We start from the raw sequence: 19,422 nt of genomic DNA, 5'->3' as shown, positions 1-19,422 counted from the left end.
TTTCCCCCCATATGATGCATAATAAACAGCCCGACCAAGTGTATCCTACTGCCACAGACTTCAAGAGCTACAGAAAATTAGGTGCTTCTGATAAAAAGCTGCTTCAAGGATTAGTTCAGTGCAATGATAATTGGGTGCTAGAAACAACTTAATTCCAATGTTTGTGTCTTTGTACAGCTCTGATGAAGATACTATTAGTTAAAGGATGGAGATATTACTAGCAGCTGTAAATATTTTGGAGAAATATCAATGGGAAAATAAATGTTAAGTCTAAAGTGGAGTGAAGAGAGTGTCACCTGTTCATTATTTCAACAATATGCGTTTGAAGGAACTAGCTTTGACATTTCTTAGTCTGAACAATTACCTTATTTTTACCCCACGATTTTTTTTAACAAATCATAAGCCGTAGAAGAAGGGAGGAGTATATTTCCTGGCTGGAAAGCTACTATACGTTCTCAGCCAAAGAACAGGTAGTCTGGAAGGGGTAGACGTTTCCCCGGCTTCTATCACAAAATACATCATTGTTTTGTCTTAATAATTATCCTTTTGGTGAGCATCCCGGCACTTCTCTCGTTCTGCCAAGTCCTATGCCTTACTCCAGCTAAAGAACCCTTGTGAGGGCTGGTGGTCCAATAGCCTTTGTAACGCGTTGCCCGTCGGGGTTGGGGGCGATGAGTAAAGCTCTGCGGGTGGTGTGTCGAAGCCCCCCGATTCCCCTAATCCCCACACGGTGGAGCTGAAGAGCAGCTCCTCGTGGAGGGGCATTTCCCTACCTCCTGACGCTGTAGGAGGGGGGCACCTCAGTGCTCCGCGTGGCCAGCAGCGTTGCGGCTCTTGGGCAGAGCGACGTCCTGACCCCGCGCGCCCCAGCCGGTCCCGCAGCTGCTGCGCTGCAGGGGAGTAGTGCGGCTGTGGGGCGATGAGCCCAGGCTGCCGCGGGGAGGAAGGACAGGGGGGCTGGGCAAGGTCTCCTGCCTCCCCCGTTGGGAGTGGGGGCAAGAGCGGGGCCCCGAGCCGGGCAGGGGGCGCAGCGGGAGGAGGAAGATCTGAGAAAAGGGGGCGGCCCGTAAAAAAATCGTTTCCTTCCGGAGAAGCGGCTGCGGCGGGGACTGGCCCTGCCCGGCTCAGCCCCGGGGTCCAGGCGGCGGCGGCTGCTGCTCCCTCCGGGGTGAGGCGCTCGGCGGCCGCCGCGGGAGTGGGCTGAGCGGCGCGCTGGGGCCGCCGCCGCCGCGTGGAGGAGGCTGAGCGGTGGGAGGGGCGGGGAGGGACCAGCGCGGCGGTGACAAGGTGCCAGCTGCAGCCGAGGGGCCGCCGCCCGGCTTCGCGCTGCCGCCGCCGGGAGAAGTTTGGCTCCGAGCAGCAGCCGCCGTCGGAGCGGGAGGAGGCGCCGGGACCGGCCCCCACGCGGCGCAGGAGGGCGCCCGGCAGCCGCCGCCTAGCCCCGCGCGCGGGACCCTGCCGGGAGCCGCACCATGGCCGCGCGGTCCCGCCGCCCCTGGCTGAGCGTGGCGCTGGGGCTGGTGCTGGGCTTCACCGCCGCCTCCTGGCTCATCGCCCCCCGAGTGGCCGAGCTGAGCGAGAGGAAGAGACGCGGCTCCAGCCTCTGCTCCTACTACGGCCGCGCGGCGGGGGGCGGGGGCGCCCGGGCGCAGCAGCAGGAGGCAGCGGCGGCGCTGGGGGGGCCCAGCTTCAGGAGCAGCCCCTGGGAGCTGCCGGCGGAGGGGCCCACCGTCCCCAGCCCCCCAGCCGCGGCCGGCGGCGACGCGGAGCCGGAGGAGGAGGAGGAAGCCGGGGAGAAGCGGCCCGGGAGCAGCCACAACGGGAGCGGGGACTGGGGGGGTCCCGCGGGCTGCGCTCAGCCCCGCAACTTCCTCTACGTGGGGGTGATGACGGCCCAGAAGTACCTGGGCAGCCGGGCGGTGGCGGCGCAGCGGACCTGGGCGCGCTCCATCCCCGGCAGGGTGGAGTTCTTCTCCAGCCAGGGCTCCCCCGCCCCGCGGCCCGGCCCGGGGCTGCCGCCGCTGCCGGTCATCGCCCTGCCTGGGGTGGACGATTCCTACCCGCCGCAGAAGAAATCCTTCATGATGATCAAGTACATGCACGACCACTACCTGGACAAGTACGAGTGGTTCATGCGGGCGGACGATGATGTCTACATCAAAGGTGATGCTGGGCGCCCACCTCCCCTCCCCAACCCACCCCACATGCTCAGCCCCTCCCTGGGCACCTCCCGGGGCTGCCAAAGCGGGACCCGCTGGACTGGGGGGAGAGGCCCGTAACCACCCACTAGGATCGGGAGAAAGCAGCAGCAACCCACGCCCATGTCGGTCCCCTCTTCTCCCCCACTTTCCAGAGCTGCCAAACTGGGGCCACCCATAGGAGGGAGAGTCCGAGACCCGTAGGTGGAGCGGGGGACTTTAGCTTATGGGAACGCACATAAGTAACCGCTCAAGCCTTCTCCCAGCTCCTTTAAAACTAACCCGCTAGGCGAGCGTCCTTCTTTGTGTGCCAGAGCCCGCAAAAGAGTGAGAGTTGGCAGCGGGTCTGACCCCTCCGTTTTCCATGCCCCCCTCCCGTGGCCTGGCAAACACACAGCACCTGTGTCCCTGTCTGTCTGTCTCTGCTTAATTTATCCAGCGCTTTGCGGAGCCCTGGGAGCGATCCCTAAAAGCTAAATCTCCATTGTTTAGCTGCTGGGGACAACGCTTCGGCAGGGATCTACAGCTGGAAACGGAATTGCCAGCACAGGTGTCAGAGGGATTTTAGTTTTGCGGATGTGTAGACGGTGAGGTCTCCGCTCTCGGCCCCCGGGGCTTGAGAAAGATGAATGTATAATGCACGGGTTTCGCCTGGCACCTAACTCCTCTTTTATAAAAGAGCTCTTCGATGTTATCCCCGGGGTAGTTCAGAGACATGATACACGAGGCAGTCGTGTTGCCTTTTTTTCTTCTTCCTCTTTCGCCCCCGAATCGCGGGACAGTAGCAGCTGAATGCAGTTTTATGTGCAACTGGCCGTAATATTGTATAGGAATGTTCCTATGATCTTTAAATAATGATTCCTTCAATGTGCTAGTAACTTGTTCATTACTCATAGAAGTCAATATTAATCCTCAGATCTGAGATGCGCACTGGTATCCCAGCACATTGACACTTAAGAATGAGGATACTTTTTAGTACTAGCATACTTGCTAAAGCAGTTGCTTCCGTCCCTGAGTAGAGGGAAGCATCTACCTGGCTTTTGTAATACACGAGGATGATATATCCAGTCTCTGAGGTTTTTAAAACAGTTCCCTTGAAATGCTTTTCGCATCCAGAGGAACATCCATTTCTATCAGTTTTCCTAGGTGTTGCGGGGTTAACCTCACTTCTCACTTCCATTTGCCTTTATTCGGGTGTTTTCCAAGTGATGAATATTATACCAGGGCAGAGTAGTTGGAACTGTAATCTAGTTGCATAGTGAAGGCATTTGGTGGGCCCGGAATACCTTAAGGGTAACAAAGATGATGTGCTGGAAATTATACTCAAAGACCAATCAAATGCCTCACTGTTTGAAGAAAATATTTATTATTTTAATGATGTGCTGTGTGCCTGACTTGAAGAGGATCCTTACTGCAGTTTGGGCACTTACTTTGATCAAAGGAAAGAAACCTGTTAGTTTTCACCAGTTGCAGAATTTAAGATGAACTTTAGGAAAGAGATTAAACCCAGGTTGGTGGGAACTTGGTTGTGCTTTTCACGATGTGTTTAAAGTTTCTCACATAACTATGCAGCCTAAGGGTGGCAGTCCGTCCTCATCTTACTCTTCTGTCTACAACTATTGCTGCTTACAAGGCAGGTAGTGTTCTCCATTAGAAACTCACCCTACTTAGGTGCAACAGTCTTACCTTAAGGACTGAATTTGGATCTGGCTAAAGTAATTTTTTCAAGGCTTAATTTTGTTAAAATGAAAAAACATTTTAATTTACCTTTTGCTGCGTTTAAACATGCAGCTTTTTTATAAAATTTCTTTTGGTTGTTCCACACATCCTTTGAATCCAGGATTTTCTTTTATTGGTTTTCTCCATTAATGTTGCAAAGGTTCCTTGCCAAGCCTTTGTCATGCTTTGCAGAGTATTTGCAGCATGCTTTCTTTTCAAGTTTTTAGTACCACTGGGAAATGTCCTCCTGATATATGCTGCCTTACAATGTATGCTGCTGCTCCTTAAGGAAAAATGCTTTTGTTCTGACAAGCAAAAATTCCTCACCATCAAAGGATTGTGTATTACTAGCATGAGAGCTCAATTTGCAGTGCCTATTAGAGATGTTATGGAATGTAGCAATTTTACTAATAACATATAGGATATTTTAACTATTTAATTTTGTCACTTCATTTGCTTTTTAAAATGACTTTATGGACTACTTTGCTACATTTCATAACTGTATATATGCACATTCACATTTTACACAATAGAAGTAATACAGAAAGAAAAAACTGCCACTCTTCTTTTATACTCATCTGTAACTTTGGAAGCAACCATTTTTTTCTAAATTGTTGCAAGGCTAAATTTATACCAAAATCAAACTTCAACAAAATGTTGACTCCTCATGAACTCTTCAAAAATAGTAGGCAAGGTCTCAGAAGGAGAAACTGATGTCCAATTATCTTTTGCTGTTCTGCTCTGTGTGATTGGAAACATCTGAACAAGTGGGTGAACAGTGGTATAGACTTTGGGGAAATATGAAAGAATATTTGATAAAGCAGGTAAAATTGATTACACCATTTGTATTTTTAAAATGAACCCCATTAATTTCTGGAATGATTTAATAGGTGCTGGAACTAGAGATGTTGCCTCCCTTTGGTTGAAGTGGTTTTCGTTATATACAAAGTTCACATTTTATAATATTTTCTCCATCCCCACTATACAAACTGTTCCAGCATTCTGACATGATTTTCTCCATTTGGGATAATATATCAATGCAGATTTTGTCCATGTAAGTTTGATAGGATGTCAGTTTGTACAGCTTTATTTTTGTAAGTAACCTGCACTAGGCAATGGTGTTCCAGGAGAGCTATGCTGGCAAACCATGTGAGTGTGACACACATTTTATACTGGGTAAAGAATGTATTTTTTCTCTAGATAACTGATAGCAGCTCCCCAAATGTAATTAACTATAGCAGCAAAAGTACTTTTTTGTTAGTACATATGTATCTACATTAATGCTTTTGCTGATGTAAAAATGTCATAAAACTTATTGTGAGATAAGAAGGTAGGTCAGATATGATTTTTTTTAAATTGTGGTTTGGAACTACATTAGACTAGTACAGAAAATAACATCGAAGGTGCATCTTACATTTAAAGAATGCAGAGAACTAGATAACTATTAGAAACTCTTAAGGAATAATGCTCTCCTTTTCTCTTCCTAGGGGAAAAATTGGAGGAGTTTCTTAGGTCACTGAACAGCAGTAAACCTCTCTATTTGGGGCAAACCGGTTTGGGAAATATTGAAGAACTTGGAAAACTGGGGCTTGAGCCTGGAGAGAATTTCTGCATGGGAGGGCCAGGAATGATCTTCAGTCGAGAAGTTCTCAGAAGAATGGTGCCACACATAGGGGAGTGTCTTCGAGAAATGTACACCACACATGAGGATGTGGAAGTGGGAAGATGCGTCCGACGGTTTGGTGGAACCCAATGTGTTTGGTCTTATGAGGTAAGTAGTAATGGATAAGTCATGAAGGTATTAATACACAGATTTCTAAATGAGAATGTAAGTAAATATATCTCTAATCTTTTCCCCTCTTTACTATTTTTAAGTGCACATATACTGGGATATAAATTACTATTTTAGAAAGATTCTCAGCACCTCATAGCTGAAAAATATTTTGATTTATTTCTACCCATAAATACAAGTTGTTTTAAGGTGCCAGAGAGAACTCATATCAATAAGAAGCTGTATCATAAATATGTCATGCTACATATCATGGCTAATTATAAAACCAACTTTTAGGTTTATATGCATTAGTTATACAAATTGCAGTTGTAGTAAACATGCATATTAACATTCAGAACTTTTTTTCTGATTGGACAAGACAAAGATATTCTGTTCAATCAGTCATCAGATTGTATACATCTCTGAGTTTTTCAGCAATGTTATTGTGATGTTAAAAGCACAGTACCATTTATTATTTTCCTAATGGTTCAGATGTACTTTTAATAAAGAACTGTTTGTGTGAGAAAGCAAAAGTGGTATGATTACTTTTTTCTGGGATCGAATAAAATAGCGTTTGACTAAGAATATATCACACTAATAGATACAGATAGCACAACAAATTATAGACATAACTCATTATAGACAAATTATAGATGTAATTAAGGAGCAAATCAATCCTCTAATATTCAGTCAAGTTCTTAAGTAAAGGTATACAATCAACTACTAAAAATTTGGTTGCCATGTTGATATTATATTTTGCAAAACTAAATCAATCTCTATAACTGTTTTATTAGGTATAAGATTGTTTGGCGATAAAAATATAGACTTAGAATACATGGACATGAGTGATAGCTGATAGGGGGAATATCATTTAAGCTATTTTGACTGGTTCTTCAGTATTAATGTATTTTTACCCTTGTGGCACTATCTCGTTAAACAGGAAAAAAATCATTCCAGTAGGCCAGTGAAAGAGGTTATGTGTCATTAAAGACAAAAAGGCAGTAAAGTAATTGGTTTTGTGTGTTACTATTTTTCAGAAAGCTTCAGCTAAATCTTGTGGCCTGTTTAAAATGATGTTGTGAAGCTACATTCGATGTAAATAGACAAATAACAGTATTTCTTTAATGGTTATAAATCTCTGCTTAGAAAAATATTGCTTACAGGTGATGGGAATTTCAGATTAACGACATTATTAAATTAGTAAGTGTGTTTTGCAGATTAATTTTTGAGAACATTGTGTGTTACAGTGCATAAAATACATTAGTTGTATAGAAAAAAATGCTTTAAAATAATGGTGTGCATCATACAGATGGATGTGAAACTTTGACTAGGACTCTGTAATCACCATTTTAATCAATCCACTAAGTTTAGGTTCCAGAGCATGCTTTCTGATCTATTTGGGCTAAACCTACACAAGACACTATTGAAGTCTGCAGGACTTTGTCGGTGTATGGGGATCTGTTGATCCAAGCATAACAGAATGTGGATGGCTCATTCCTAACAATGGCATTTTGTGAAATTGTGGTTCCATTTATGGCTTGTGCATCCTCCTTTGTTGTCTTTGCCAGCTTTCTTGGGAAAAGATTAACCTCAAATTAGAAATATTCTTAAGATCCCTAACTGTAGCCTCTTAGTTGAATTTTATATTGGTATCGCATGTCAGGAATACTTAACTCCTTGCCATAAGTAGCATACTGTTGTTATATTTTAACTTCCTTTCTTCACTGAGCTCCACACAAGCACCATTATCTTGGGGATCAGGTCAGGATTGTGGCCTTAAACTCCTTTTTGGGAGATTGGTTCACATGATTTATGCAGCACCTAGAGGAATATAATCCGCAATTCTGAATGGGACATTTGGGTCAACTATATATAGATATAGATATGAGAAAAACTGAAAAGTAAATGTTTGATACTGTAATATTAAATGGTGTCCTAGTATTAAAAGAATTTTATGTTTCTTCATATGCAAAGAATTTTAAAATACATATAGGATTAAAATGAACCTTTTGAGACAATGCATTAGTTCTGAATTGCTAAATACTAAAGTTATTTAAAAAGAGAGGAAATGAAATGAGTATAAATTCTGCATAGCAAACCAAGGTGCAGTTATTTCTAGGTATGAGAAATGCATGTATTATCTGTTGATCGATTTAGATGTGCTGGGAAGTAGGATGGGATTTTTAAGATGGAAAAAGAGAACTGGTCTCTAACATATTTTAAGTCACATTGTGACATAAAATATGTATTAAATTTTATGAAAGAATTTTATTGAAACATTTAAGAGCTACTGGTAACACATTTTACAATGGCTGTGTGAATGGGTCTATTATTATTTTACTTCTTTCCAGCTTTGCTATGAACTGCTGTATAGCTGGAGACATAATGCTCCCCTTTCAGCAAAGCCCTAGATAGTCTGATAAACAAAAGGATCGTTAGGTTCCATATGTGCTTTGGAACACATCTTCTTTATTATGTGTAGTAGTTTGTTCAAGGTATAGGGTCTAATAACATCCCTCCATTGATGCTATTGTTGAAAGTAGTTAAATTAGATTGGCCTGTGTGGTAGCTTTTTCATCCTAGTGGATTGAATAGATTTTTGTTGTAGTAATATAATGTGATGGTCTACTCCTTTATGATTTTCCTTAGAATAACAAGCTATTTCACATATTAAGGCACCATGGGACTACTCGTTATTTTTAGAAAAGTTAGATGCCTTCAAGTCACCAGAGCCTAATGAAATGCATCCTAGAATACTGAAGGAGCTGATTGAGGAGGTATGTGAATTATTAGCTATCATCTTTGAAAAGTCATGGAAGATGGGAGAAATTCCAGAAGGAAATATAGAGAAAGGGGTAAATATAGTGCCCATCTATACAAAGGGAAATAAGGACAACCCAGAGAATTACAGACCAATCAATTTAACATCTGTGCCAGGAAAGATAATGGAGTCTCTAATTAAGGAATCCATCTGCAAACATCTGGAAGATAAGGTGATAAGTAACAGCATGGATTTGTAAAGAACAAATCATGTCAAACCAGCCTGGTAGCTTTCTTTGATAGGATAATGAGCCTTGTGGAGAAGGGGAAAGTGGTATCTGTGGTACCTAGACTTTAGTAAGTGGTACCTAGACATTAGTAAAGCATTCGATATAGTCTTGCATTACCTTCTTATCACTAAACTAGGGAAATACAATGTAGATGTGGCTATTGGAAAGTGGATGCATAACTGGTTGGATAACCATTGTCAGAATAGTTATCAATGGTTCACAGTTGTGCTGGAAAGGCATAACAAGTGGGGTTCTGCAGGGGTCAATTTTGGAACTGGTTCTGTTCAATATCTTAATCGACAATTTAGATAATGATATAGAGTAGGGATGTTAAAACGTGTTTATTAAAGTAAATATGTAACTGTTGAAAATTTCAGCAGTTACACATTTTTTGTTAGTCTCTAAGGTGCTGTAGGGCTACTCGCTATTTAAGTTTTTTCAGTTACAGACTAACATGGCTACCCTGCTGAAGCAGTTACATAGTTACACGTGGAGAGTGGGAGACACAGTCTGCTCCCTTGGGAGCTGGTGCATGTGGGGAGCCAGCTTTTAAGCCCAGGCTCATCAGTTAACTATGTAAATGGTTACACTATCACATCGCTAGTATGGAGAGTACACTTATAAAGTTTGCAAATGATACCAAGCTGGGAGTGGTTGCAAATGTTTTGGAGGATAGGATTATAATTCAAAATGATTGGGAAAAACTGGAAAAATGGACTGAGGTAAATCGGATGAAGTTCAATGAGAACAAATGCAAAGTACTCCATTTAGGAAGAAACAATCAATTTCACACCTACTAAATGGGAAGTTACTGTCTAGGAAGGAGTACTGTCAGAAAGTAATCTAGGGACCATAGTGGACAACAAGTTTAAATATGAGTCAACAGTGTGGCACGATTGCAAAAAAATCCAAAAATCATTCTGGGTTGACTTAACAGGAGTCTTATGTAACAAGACATGAAAAGTAATTCTTACAATCTACTCTGCATTGATTAGGTCTCAACTAGAGTATTGTGTCCAGTTCAGGCACCACATTTCAGGAAAGATGTGGAGAAATTGGCAAAGGTCTAGATAAGAGCAACAAAGGTGTTTAAAGGTCTAGAAAACATGACTTACAAGGGAATACTGGAGTAAAGAGAAGGGTGAGAGGGGACATGATTACAACTTTCAAGTAACCTAAAATGGTGTTTCAAGGAGGATGGAAAAAAATTATCCTCCTTAACTTCTGGTAATACGACAAGAAGCGATGGGATTGCAGAAACATATTTTACTATATTATGCTTTATTACACCAATGAAAAAGAGAACAGGTTATATAGTCCATTTTTCATCAGAGAGGAATGAGCTTATCAAAGGTCTTTTCTTGTGTGTGGATCCTGGGAATGTTCTAAAAAAGAGAAGGGTGTGTTGGGTGGTTGAAGGATGTAATTCCAGGTGCTGGTGCTTTTTTCTGATTTGTGGTTATTTTTCCAAAGCAGCATACTATCTTTTCTAGAGCTAGTATAGTACATATGCATAGTAAATCATTGTGGGTGTACAGGCAGTTGACACGATGGTGTTCTAAAAATATATCGGTTCACAGTAATTAGTTCCACTTCAGGGATGTTTATTACAGCTGACCAGTGCTCACTACTGACTTTGTCTGGTTAGCAAGTGACTGGTAAATGTTCTACATCATGTAAGTTATTGGGGCATAGTGTTATACCTGTGGCGTCAATGGTATAATGCCAGGGCAAATCTTGGTCTATTTGGTTTAGGGTAACTTTAAAAATACGTAATTTCGAATAACATAGATAAAATAGACAGCAGTCTTTTAACCCAGAACTTTTAAACAATGGAATCTGTTATTCTAGATAATTCAGTGGGAGAGGAGTAGATTAGAAGGGAAAAACATTTTCTTTCAACAACTTATATTTGCAGGTTTAATCCATATGTAATGCCACCTAGCAATTTTATTAAGAAATGTTACTTGTGGACTATTATGGAGCAAATAGACATTTTGCATAATAACGTAGAGCTAGCCTTCTTTTATAATAAACATGGGTTGTTTTATTCATTTATCTGCTAGACTGAAACTAATCTGTAATTAATCCAATTTAACAGTCCCATTCTATAAAATATACCATATTTTCTGGTGTATAAGACGACTTTTGATGTTAAAAAACATCCCCCCAAAATCGGGGGTCGTCTTATACGCCGGGTATACAGCTTTGCGGCTTTGCAAAGCCTCGGGGGAAGCCGGTGGCGGGGCATCCCAGGCACGCCTGAGCTGCCCCGCCGCCAGCTTCCCCCGAGGCTTTACAAAGCCGCGGAGGGGCTCCGGCGGCGGGGCAGCCCAGGCGCGCCGGGAATGTCCCGCTGCCGGGGCGTCCTCAGAGGCTTTGCTCCCGGTGGCCCTGGTCTGCTGGGGACTGTCTCCAGCAGACCAGGGACACCGGGAGCAAAGCCGGCGAGGCGGAGGGGCACTGGGGTATAAGACGAAACCCTATCTTTTAACTAAAAAATTAGGGGGTCGTCTTATACGCCCAGTAGCCTTATACGCCGGAAAATACGGTAATTTTTAGAATGTGTGAGGCCAACTAGATCAGGAACTTAAAATATTGTGGTTCAAAAACTGGCACCCATCTGACATTTTTGTCATTGTTTTTTGGCCTATAATTCTAAATTATTTGATTTAGAATTTTTGGGTCAATATTTACCATAGCAATTTGTGATTTTTGAACCCATTAGATTGTGGGGGGTCAACTTGCGATTTTAAGGTCTCAATACTTTCTCAAAATTTGTTTTTTCAAACAAAAAGATAATATATCTCAGGTTTAGAAAAGATTAATTTAAACTGGAATAGATGCAGGCAGAGAAGAGCTACTAGGGTGATGGGGAAGGGGGAAGGAAGACCTGTTTTATGAGAGACGACTATAAGACCTTAGCTTGTTTAGTTTAGTAAAATGAAGACTGAAATGGGATATGACTGCTTTCTCTCAATACATTGGGGGCAAGGATAATACCAGAAAAGGCGGAGAGTTATTTAAGCTCAAGAAAAGTGTTGACACAAGAACAAACCTCATTCATGAGCAGATTCAGGCTAGAAATTAGATGAGGGAACAAGATTCTCAAACAGCTTTCCTGCAGAAGTTGTGGGGGGCAAAGAGAACTGAATAAATTTGAGTGTGTTTATATGATGTAATTGCTTATGATGATAGGGGGCAGGGCTCAAAAGACCTGGGGCTCATTTATGGTTTACATCTTATGTTTCCAGATGCTCATGCTTCAGATTTTAAAGCAGCCACTGGCAGGGACCAGGAGCGGGTGTTTTTCCCCAGTGAATTCTGGCAGGTTTTTTTTAAATCCTTTGAAGCATCAGGAATTGCCATGGCAGGAGATGAGATGTTGGACAAGTTGAGCCTGGCTGTGAGGTGCACCAAGCATTTTCTCAGGTGCTTGGCTGGCTATTTCTTGGTCTAACTGATAACTGCATGTGGGGTCAGGAAGGAATTTTCTGATAAGTCAGATTGGTAGGCTGCTTTCCTTTGCAATGTGTGGGTTGTTTGTCCAGCTATATCTCATTTAGTCATTTCCCGGTTGTGTCATAGGGTCTCAAGCACTGGTATGCCTCAGTTTTCCCTATTCTCTCTCTCTGGCATGTAAAAGTGTGGTCTCCTGTGGGTTGTAATGTGTTAGTCCACTGTGGTTGCTGAGTTCAGTGTATGTGTGCTGGTTGGTGTTAGTGGTCTGTACTGTAGGTCAGCCTTTATGACAGGGGTGGACAATAAAAAAAAAAGGCAGCCTTCAGGGTTAGTCCCTGGCAGGTCCCCACCCCATGTTTACCTGTGCCTCTGCAGGTATCGGAGGATCGCAGCTCTCATTGGCTGCAAATTGCCATTCACAGCCAATGCAAGGAGTGGGAATCGATGTCCCAGTCCACAGATTCAGCCTGCGTGCTGGAATTTGCCTACCCTTGCTTTATAATCTAGTGGTCCCTTCTGGCCTTAAACTCGCTGGCTGTGTCTACACTGGGCCACTTATTCCGGAAAATCAGCCGCTTTTCCGGAATAAGCTGCGAGCTGTCTACACTGGCCCTTGAATTTCCGGAAAAGCAATGATGCTCTACTGTACAAAATCAGCTGCTATTCCGGAAAAACTATTCTGCTCCCACTCAGGCATAAGTCCTTATTCCGGAACACTGTTCCGGAAAAGGGCCAGTGTAGACAGCCCAGTAGTCTTTTCCGGAAAAAAGCCCCGATCGCGAAAATGGCGATCGGGGCTCTTTTCTGGAAAAGCGCGTCTACATTGGCCACAGACGCTTTTCCAGAAAAAGGGCTTTTCCGGAAAAGCAGCCTGCCAATGTAGACACTCCTTTTCCGGAAAAACTGAAAACGGAATAGTATTCCGTTTTAAGCAGTTCCGGAAATTCATGCCAGTGTAGACACAGCCTGTGACTCTGTGTACTAGCTCTTCCCTCAGAAAAGAAAAATTGCTTTTGAAAACCATGGTTTTCAGATAATAATGCCACCTTCCAGTTTTAGGGGGATTAGGAGATCATTGTTTCAATAGTAATTTCTGGGTACTTCATGAAGCTTGCAGACCCAATGCCTGCTGCTTAAACTCTGTATGGGGAACAACTGTGTGTCCTAAAACTCAGAGATCATGTGTGTGGTTTATGTACAATACATGGGCCAGCTGCATATATTTATAGCAGATGTGTAGCTGATGCTTCCAAGCTCCTATGGAGCACCTACACTTTAGAGGAATAGCTTTCTTGTATTTTGTCTTCCATGGAGCTTATGAATGTAGCTTCTGGCTTCACTCTTGCAGATCTTCTTAACTGTGCCCATTAAACTTAACTATTTAATTTTAATACTTTTTTTGTTTAGTTTAAATCAGTTCCAGCTATTATACCATCCTGACTTTTTTCAATACAGGCAGTCCCTGGGTTACGTACAAGATAGGGACTGTAGGTTTGTTCTTAAGTTGAATCTGTATGTAAGTCGGAACTGGCGTCCAGATTCAGCCGCTGCTGAAACTGACCGCCAGTTCTGACTTACATACAGAATCAACTTAAGAACCCCAAGTCCCCAAGTCAGCTGCTGCTGAAACTGATCAGCGGCTGATTCCAGGAAGCCCGGGGCAGAGCAACTGTGCCTCGGGCTTCCTTTAGTCAGTGCTGGTCAATTTCAGCAGCGGCTGACTTGGGGACGCCTGGGGCAGAGCAGCTGGGGTGCTGCTGGGTTGCTCCAGTAGCGCCGCTCCTCAGTGCTACTGGAGCAACCCAGCAGCACCCCAGCTGCTCTGCCCCAGGCATCCTGATTCAGCCGCTGCTGAAACTGACCTGCAGTGGCTGAATCAGGACACCTGGGGCAGAGCAGCTGGGGTGCTGCCGGGTTGGTCCAGTAGTGCCCAGAGCGGCGCTGCGGGACCAACCGGCAGCGCCCCAGCTGCTCTGCCCCAGGGTCCACAACAAAAGCCTGGTCTGCTGGGGGGGGCACACTAGCTGAGCCCCCCCCAGCAGACCAGGGACACGGGGAGCAAAGACGCAGCGGCGAAGTGCCGCGCCTCTGAGGCTTTGCTCTGGCGTGGGACCCCGCCACGGCTGCGGCTTTGCTCGAGGTGCTCCTGGTCTGCTGGGGACCATCTCCAGCAGACCAGGGACACCACGAGCAAACCCGCCGCGGCTGCAGCTTTGCTCCCGGTGCCCCTGGTCTGCTGGAGACGGTCCCCAGCAGACCAGGGGCATCGGGAGCAGCTTTTCTCGCCCCGGAGGTCAAGGTGGTGAACCGCTGCCTGCGAGCTCCGGGGCGAGAGAGCTCCGTTCATAAGTGCGGATCCGACATAAGTCGGATCAGCGTAAGTCGGGGACTGCCTGTACTTTCTTATTTTTAAACAATTTCTCTCTTCTGTTGTTATGTGAGAGAATGCGCACAGAAGACAGGATGCTGACTATAGTAACAGTGAAAATGATTATACAAAATCATGTATGATGCACAGAATAAATAGAAAATACAAATATTTTCTAGTCTTCAATTTCAGTAATTTTAGGTATTATAGTACCGGTACTCGTAACAACAGTGCATTGTAAAAGGTCAAGTAAATGCATTTTTAAAAATTAAGGTTCCTTAAGTTTCTAATAGAACAATAGTCTAACATGCCAGATATAGTTGCTTATTTTTGGGGCTTAATCACTTCATTGTGGTAGTACATACGGGAAAGTAAAAGTATTTAGGCTCTCACATTGATCTGAATAATCCTTCCACAAGCATGTGTGCTGCAGATAGGATGAAGATTCAGATTAATAAATTCAACAGGAGAAATCTAATTGAAGCCCATGAAATCACTGTTTAATGCATACCAAGAATGTTCTTGAATATAAATTGTTTATTGACTTTAGTGATAGCTTCTGAACCTTCAGGCTGGTTGTTTGAACACCAAATAAGTAATCGGGGTAACATTTTTAAGTCATTTAGGTGCTTTTGAAAATTTTGGGGCAGGAATCTTAACTGTAGAAACCTGTCTTTGAGAAGGCTGGCTATTTTTAATAATGTTATTGTTATGTAAATTCTAAGTCTGACTTTTATGCATGGTAAAGCAATGTTTTTCTGACGTCTTTCAGCTTGGTACCCAAAATAGTTCTGTTGCATTATAATGTGCATATCAGTTTTTGAACATTAACATAATTTAATGTGTTGCTGTTTGGAATTTGCCTACTAAAAATCGTGTGAGTTAATATTATTTTTTTTCCTGTTTAACTTTAGTTTCTAATCATATCACTGGGAGTTAGGCATCTAACTTCTCTTTGTGCTTTTGAAAATCTCTCCCAAAAGATGTATTTATATATAGCCTCTGTTTTAAATCTGTAATATAGTTAACTGAAAAAACCTGCAAACAAAACCAAAAACCACCTACTGTGAAGTTGTACCATATGTACATTTCCTCCCTCGCTCCCATGAAGGACTTTAACTAAAACATGGAACTTTATTGTTTTTAACATTTTATTTTATGACCAGTAGATATAATGAATTCTAGATTAATAAAATTGATTCAGTTTGACCTTTGTGCACAGCTAAAATATTACCCCCTTCGTACTAGAAGCCTTTTCTTTCTGGATCATTTCCCAGACATCCAGCATAACCACACATGTTATGTTCTGTAAATAAGCCACTGAATTTAGACTATCTATTGCAAAAGACATTCTATCTTATTGAAGATCACAAAGCTGGAACCATATTTCACTATTATGTTGTTCTGCTTGTAAAACTTTCCATGTTTTCTTGTAACATTGTTGGTGAACATTCAGTACATTTCTTACTCTATATTGTGTTAGATAAATAGATGACAATGAGGCAGACAATAAAATATTGAATTTCGTGTCAAGTATTCATCAGTTTCAGCAATAAAATAAATTATTTAAACTGTATAGGGTATCTCTAAAGTATTTTGCTCTCTTAGGCAAGTTGATAGTTATTTGCACATTATGTACAAATCAGTGAGATTGTAGGAGGAGTGAATTTCCGGAACCAGTTTTCTATGCCTTTTAACTGCTTAAGCAACATTGTGTTGACTGAACACTTGAAGCCAAATTTTGCTCTCTGTTGTGCATGTGTGGCTCCTGTTTATGTTAATGAGTGGTCTATATGTGCATGAAGGGTAGAATTTGGCACTACCAATTAAAAGCAAGAACTTAGGCTCTGAAGTTAAATACTTTTGAAAATTTTACCCCTAACCCTAATGAAACTGTGAATGATAACATTAGCCATTGACTTAGCATTTAACAGCATAAATCTCTTTTTTTCCCCAATAGCAGTCATCACTAATTTTTTAAGGACCATCTACCAATATTCTACCAAGACAAAACCAGAGATGATTCAGCCTGACCTGATTTTAAATGTTGCATTTAGAGCCTATACCTGCACTTTTGGCATCTCCCACCTGCACACCAAGACAAAGACTGAAGACCTGAAGCCTCCAGATAAGCCTGATCTTTCTAGCGCATCCTAAATCCAGCTCTATGGTAGACTTATTCAACCCTCTTGAATACCCAAAACTAGTTGTGGAAGTATACAGATAGCAAACATTTTTACCAACTTTATTATCCCCCTCTCCTTGTCAAAATTATCCAAACACTCAAAGGAATTCATACCTTTCCTGGATAAAATTCTACCCTGATATAATTTTGAAAGACAAAGTAGTCAAGGACATAGAAGGAAATGGTAATTTATAGTTGGGAAAATACAACATGATTTTACAAAAGGTCAACCTGATCTCTTTTAAGAAAATAACTGAGAACACTTGTCTGTTCCGCTGCCTCTGCTATTTCCTATGAGCCAAAATGTGCTGTAGGAGGGTTGGGGAAATGCCAGAGCTCCCTTCCTCTCCTGGCAGGCCAAGCAGAGCAAGACCTGCAGGATATTTTCATGCTTGCAGAAACCCATGCTGTAAATGTGACCATGAATAATACCCTCTCTTTCAAAATGCCTCTGGTTGGGAAGTACTATACCCCCCTCCCATAACCTTCCCACAAATATGAACATAAGAACTGCTATAGTGGGTCAGACCAAAGGTCCATCTAGCCCAGTATCCTGTCTTCCAACAGTGGCCAATGCTGGATGCCCCAGAGGAAGTGACCAGAACAGATAATCATCAAGTGATCCCTCTGCTATCATCCATTTCCAGTAGGAATGTTAAAATGCTATTACAGGCAGTCCCTGGGTTACGTACAAGATAGGGACTGTAGGTTTGTTCTTAAGTTGAATTTGTATGTAAGTCGGAACTGGTGTCCAGATTCAGCCGCTGCTGAAACTGACCAGCGACTGACTACAGGAATCCCGAGGCAGAGTTGCTGAATTTGGACGCTTGGGACAGAGCAGCTGGGGCGCTGCCGGGTAGGTAGGACCAACCCGGCAGCACCCCAGGTGCTCTTACCCAGGTGTCCCCAAGTCAGCCGCTGCTGAAACTGATCAGCGGCTGATTCCAGGAAGCCCAGGGCAGAGCAACTCTTGGGGACGCCTGGGGCAGAGCAGCTGGGGTGCTGCCAGGTTGGTCCAGTAGCGCCAGGCATCGTGGGCGAGAAAAGCCTAGTCTGCACTAGCTGCGCCCCCTCCCAGCAGACCAGGGAGACACGGGTGGCGGGACCACCGAGACACGCCGTGGTCCCACCCGCATCCTCCGCGGCTTTGCTCCGCGTCTCCCTGGTCTGCTGGGGGGGGGGCTCCCCCCAGCAGACCAAGGAGACGCGGAGCAAAGCCGCGGAGGATGCGGGCAGTGGGACAGCCCAGACACACCGCGGCTGTCCCGCTGCCCGCGTCCTCCGAGGCTTTGCTCCCCGTCTTCCTGGTCTGCTGGGGGGGGATTAACCCCCCAGCAGACCAGGGAGACGTGGGGCAGCTTTTCTCGCCCGGAGGACGCGGGCGGCGGGACCGTGGTGCATCTGGGTGTTCCGCCGCTCCCGTCCTCCAGGGCGAGAAAAGCCCCTTCATAACTGCGGATCCGACATAAGTCGGATCTGCGTTACTCGGGGACTGCCTGTACTTCCCTAATCAAATAGGTGATAGAATTCTTTCATCTATTATTCGATTAGTCGACATTGGTAAGCAGTTGCAGTGCTCAGTTTGGCTTGCACTGATTCACAGCAAAACCTCCCCAGCTGCGGCCCTGCATTGTAAGCCCAGGGAAGCTGGTGCACAAAGTCAGTATGTCGACCCTGATTCTGCAGGTGTCTTTTCATTCATCACACCTCACACACACAGTGAGCTTTACAATGCAGAGCCTCAGCGGGTGGGAAGAGTCTAATTGATAGTGCTGCTTATCGATTAGTCGACTATTTGACTAGATGCTAACATCCCTAATTTCAAGCCCATGACAAACAGAGGTTATGGACACCATTCCTACCCATTCTGGCTAATAAGTATTGATGGACATAACCTCCATGAATTTTATCTAGTTCTTTTTTGGTAACTATGCAGATGGTACCATTTCATGAGGCAATGGTGAGGTCTTGTGTTCAAGACACTGATGAGATCTCATCTGGAACACTGTGTGCAGTTCTGGTCTCCGATAGTTAAGAAAGATAAAATTCAAAATGGAACAGATGCAGAGAAGGGTGACTAGGATAATCTTAAGGAATGGAAGGAGAGGAGACTCAAAGTCTGAGGAGACTCAAAGTGCATTTCTTGTTTAGCCTAATCAAAAGGAGGCTCTCTGCAAATTCATTTGAGGGATAAATACCAGAGAGGAGGAGAAGCTATTTTAGTTAAATGTGGCCACAAGAACGAATGAGTATAAATTGGCCATCAACAACTGTAGGCTTGAAATTTCATCATCAGAGGAATGGTGCTCTGGAATAGGCTCCCAAGAGGAACAGTGGGGGCAAAAAAATGAACTCATTTCAAGACTGAGCTTGATAAATTTATGGTATGATGAGACTGCTTACAATAGCATGTAGCTGATCTGCAGCTTCTAGCAGCAAGCATCTCCTAAGGCCAGTGATAGGACACTATGGGTGCGTGTACACTTCAGGGCTTAACTCGAAATAAGCTATGCAAATTGAGCTACGTCAATTATGTATCTTATTTTGAAATAAGGAGCATCTAAACAGCACTTATTTTAAAATTAGAGCACTCTTCCTCCGACCTCCCTTATTCCTCAAACAATGAGGTTTATAGGAGTCAGAGAAAGAAGTCCTCCAGCTTGACACTC

General features: G+C 43.7%; 1 protein-coding gene across 1 annotated transcript in view; it reads left to right on the top strand.

Annotated features, from left to right (window-relative positions):
• Positions 1 to 792: 792 nt before the first annotated feature.
• CHSY3 (chondroitin sulfate synthase 3) overlaps positions 793 to 19,422 on the top strand; it is a 265,889-nt gene continuing 247,259 nt past the window's right edge. Inside the window, exons 1-2 of the mRNA XM_006131872.5 lie at positions 793 to 2,163; positions 5,405 to 5,688. Coding sequence (XP_006131934.4) covers positions 1,473 to 2,163; positions 5,405 to 5,688 — 975 coding nt within the window. The 5' untranslated portion in view covers positions 793 to 1,472. The remainder of the gene's footprint in view (positions 2,164 to 5,404; positions 5,689 to 19,422) is intronic.

Source organism: Pelodiscus sinensis, chromosome 6 (genome assembly GCF_052426305.1).
Source record: "Pelodiscus sinensis isolate ZL-2025 chromosome 6, ASM5242630v1, whole genome shotgun sequence".
Taxonomy (NCBI): domain Eukaryota; kingdom Metazoa; phylum Chordata; order Testudines; family Trionychidae; genus Pelodiscus; species Pelodiscus sinensis.
Note: the sequence above shows the minus strand (reverse complement) of the source record. Positions and strands in the feature narration are given on the sequence as shown.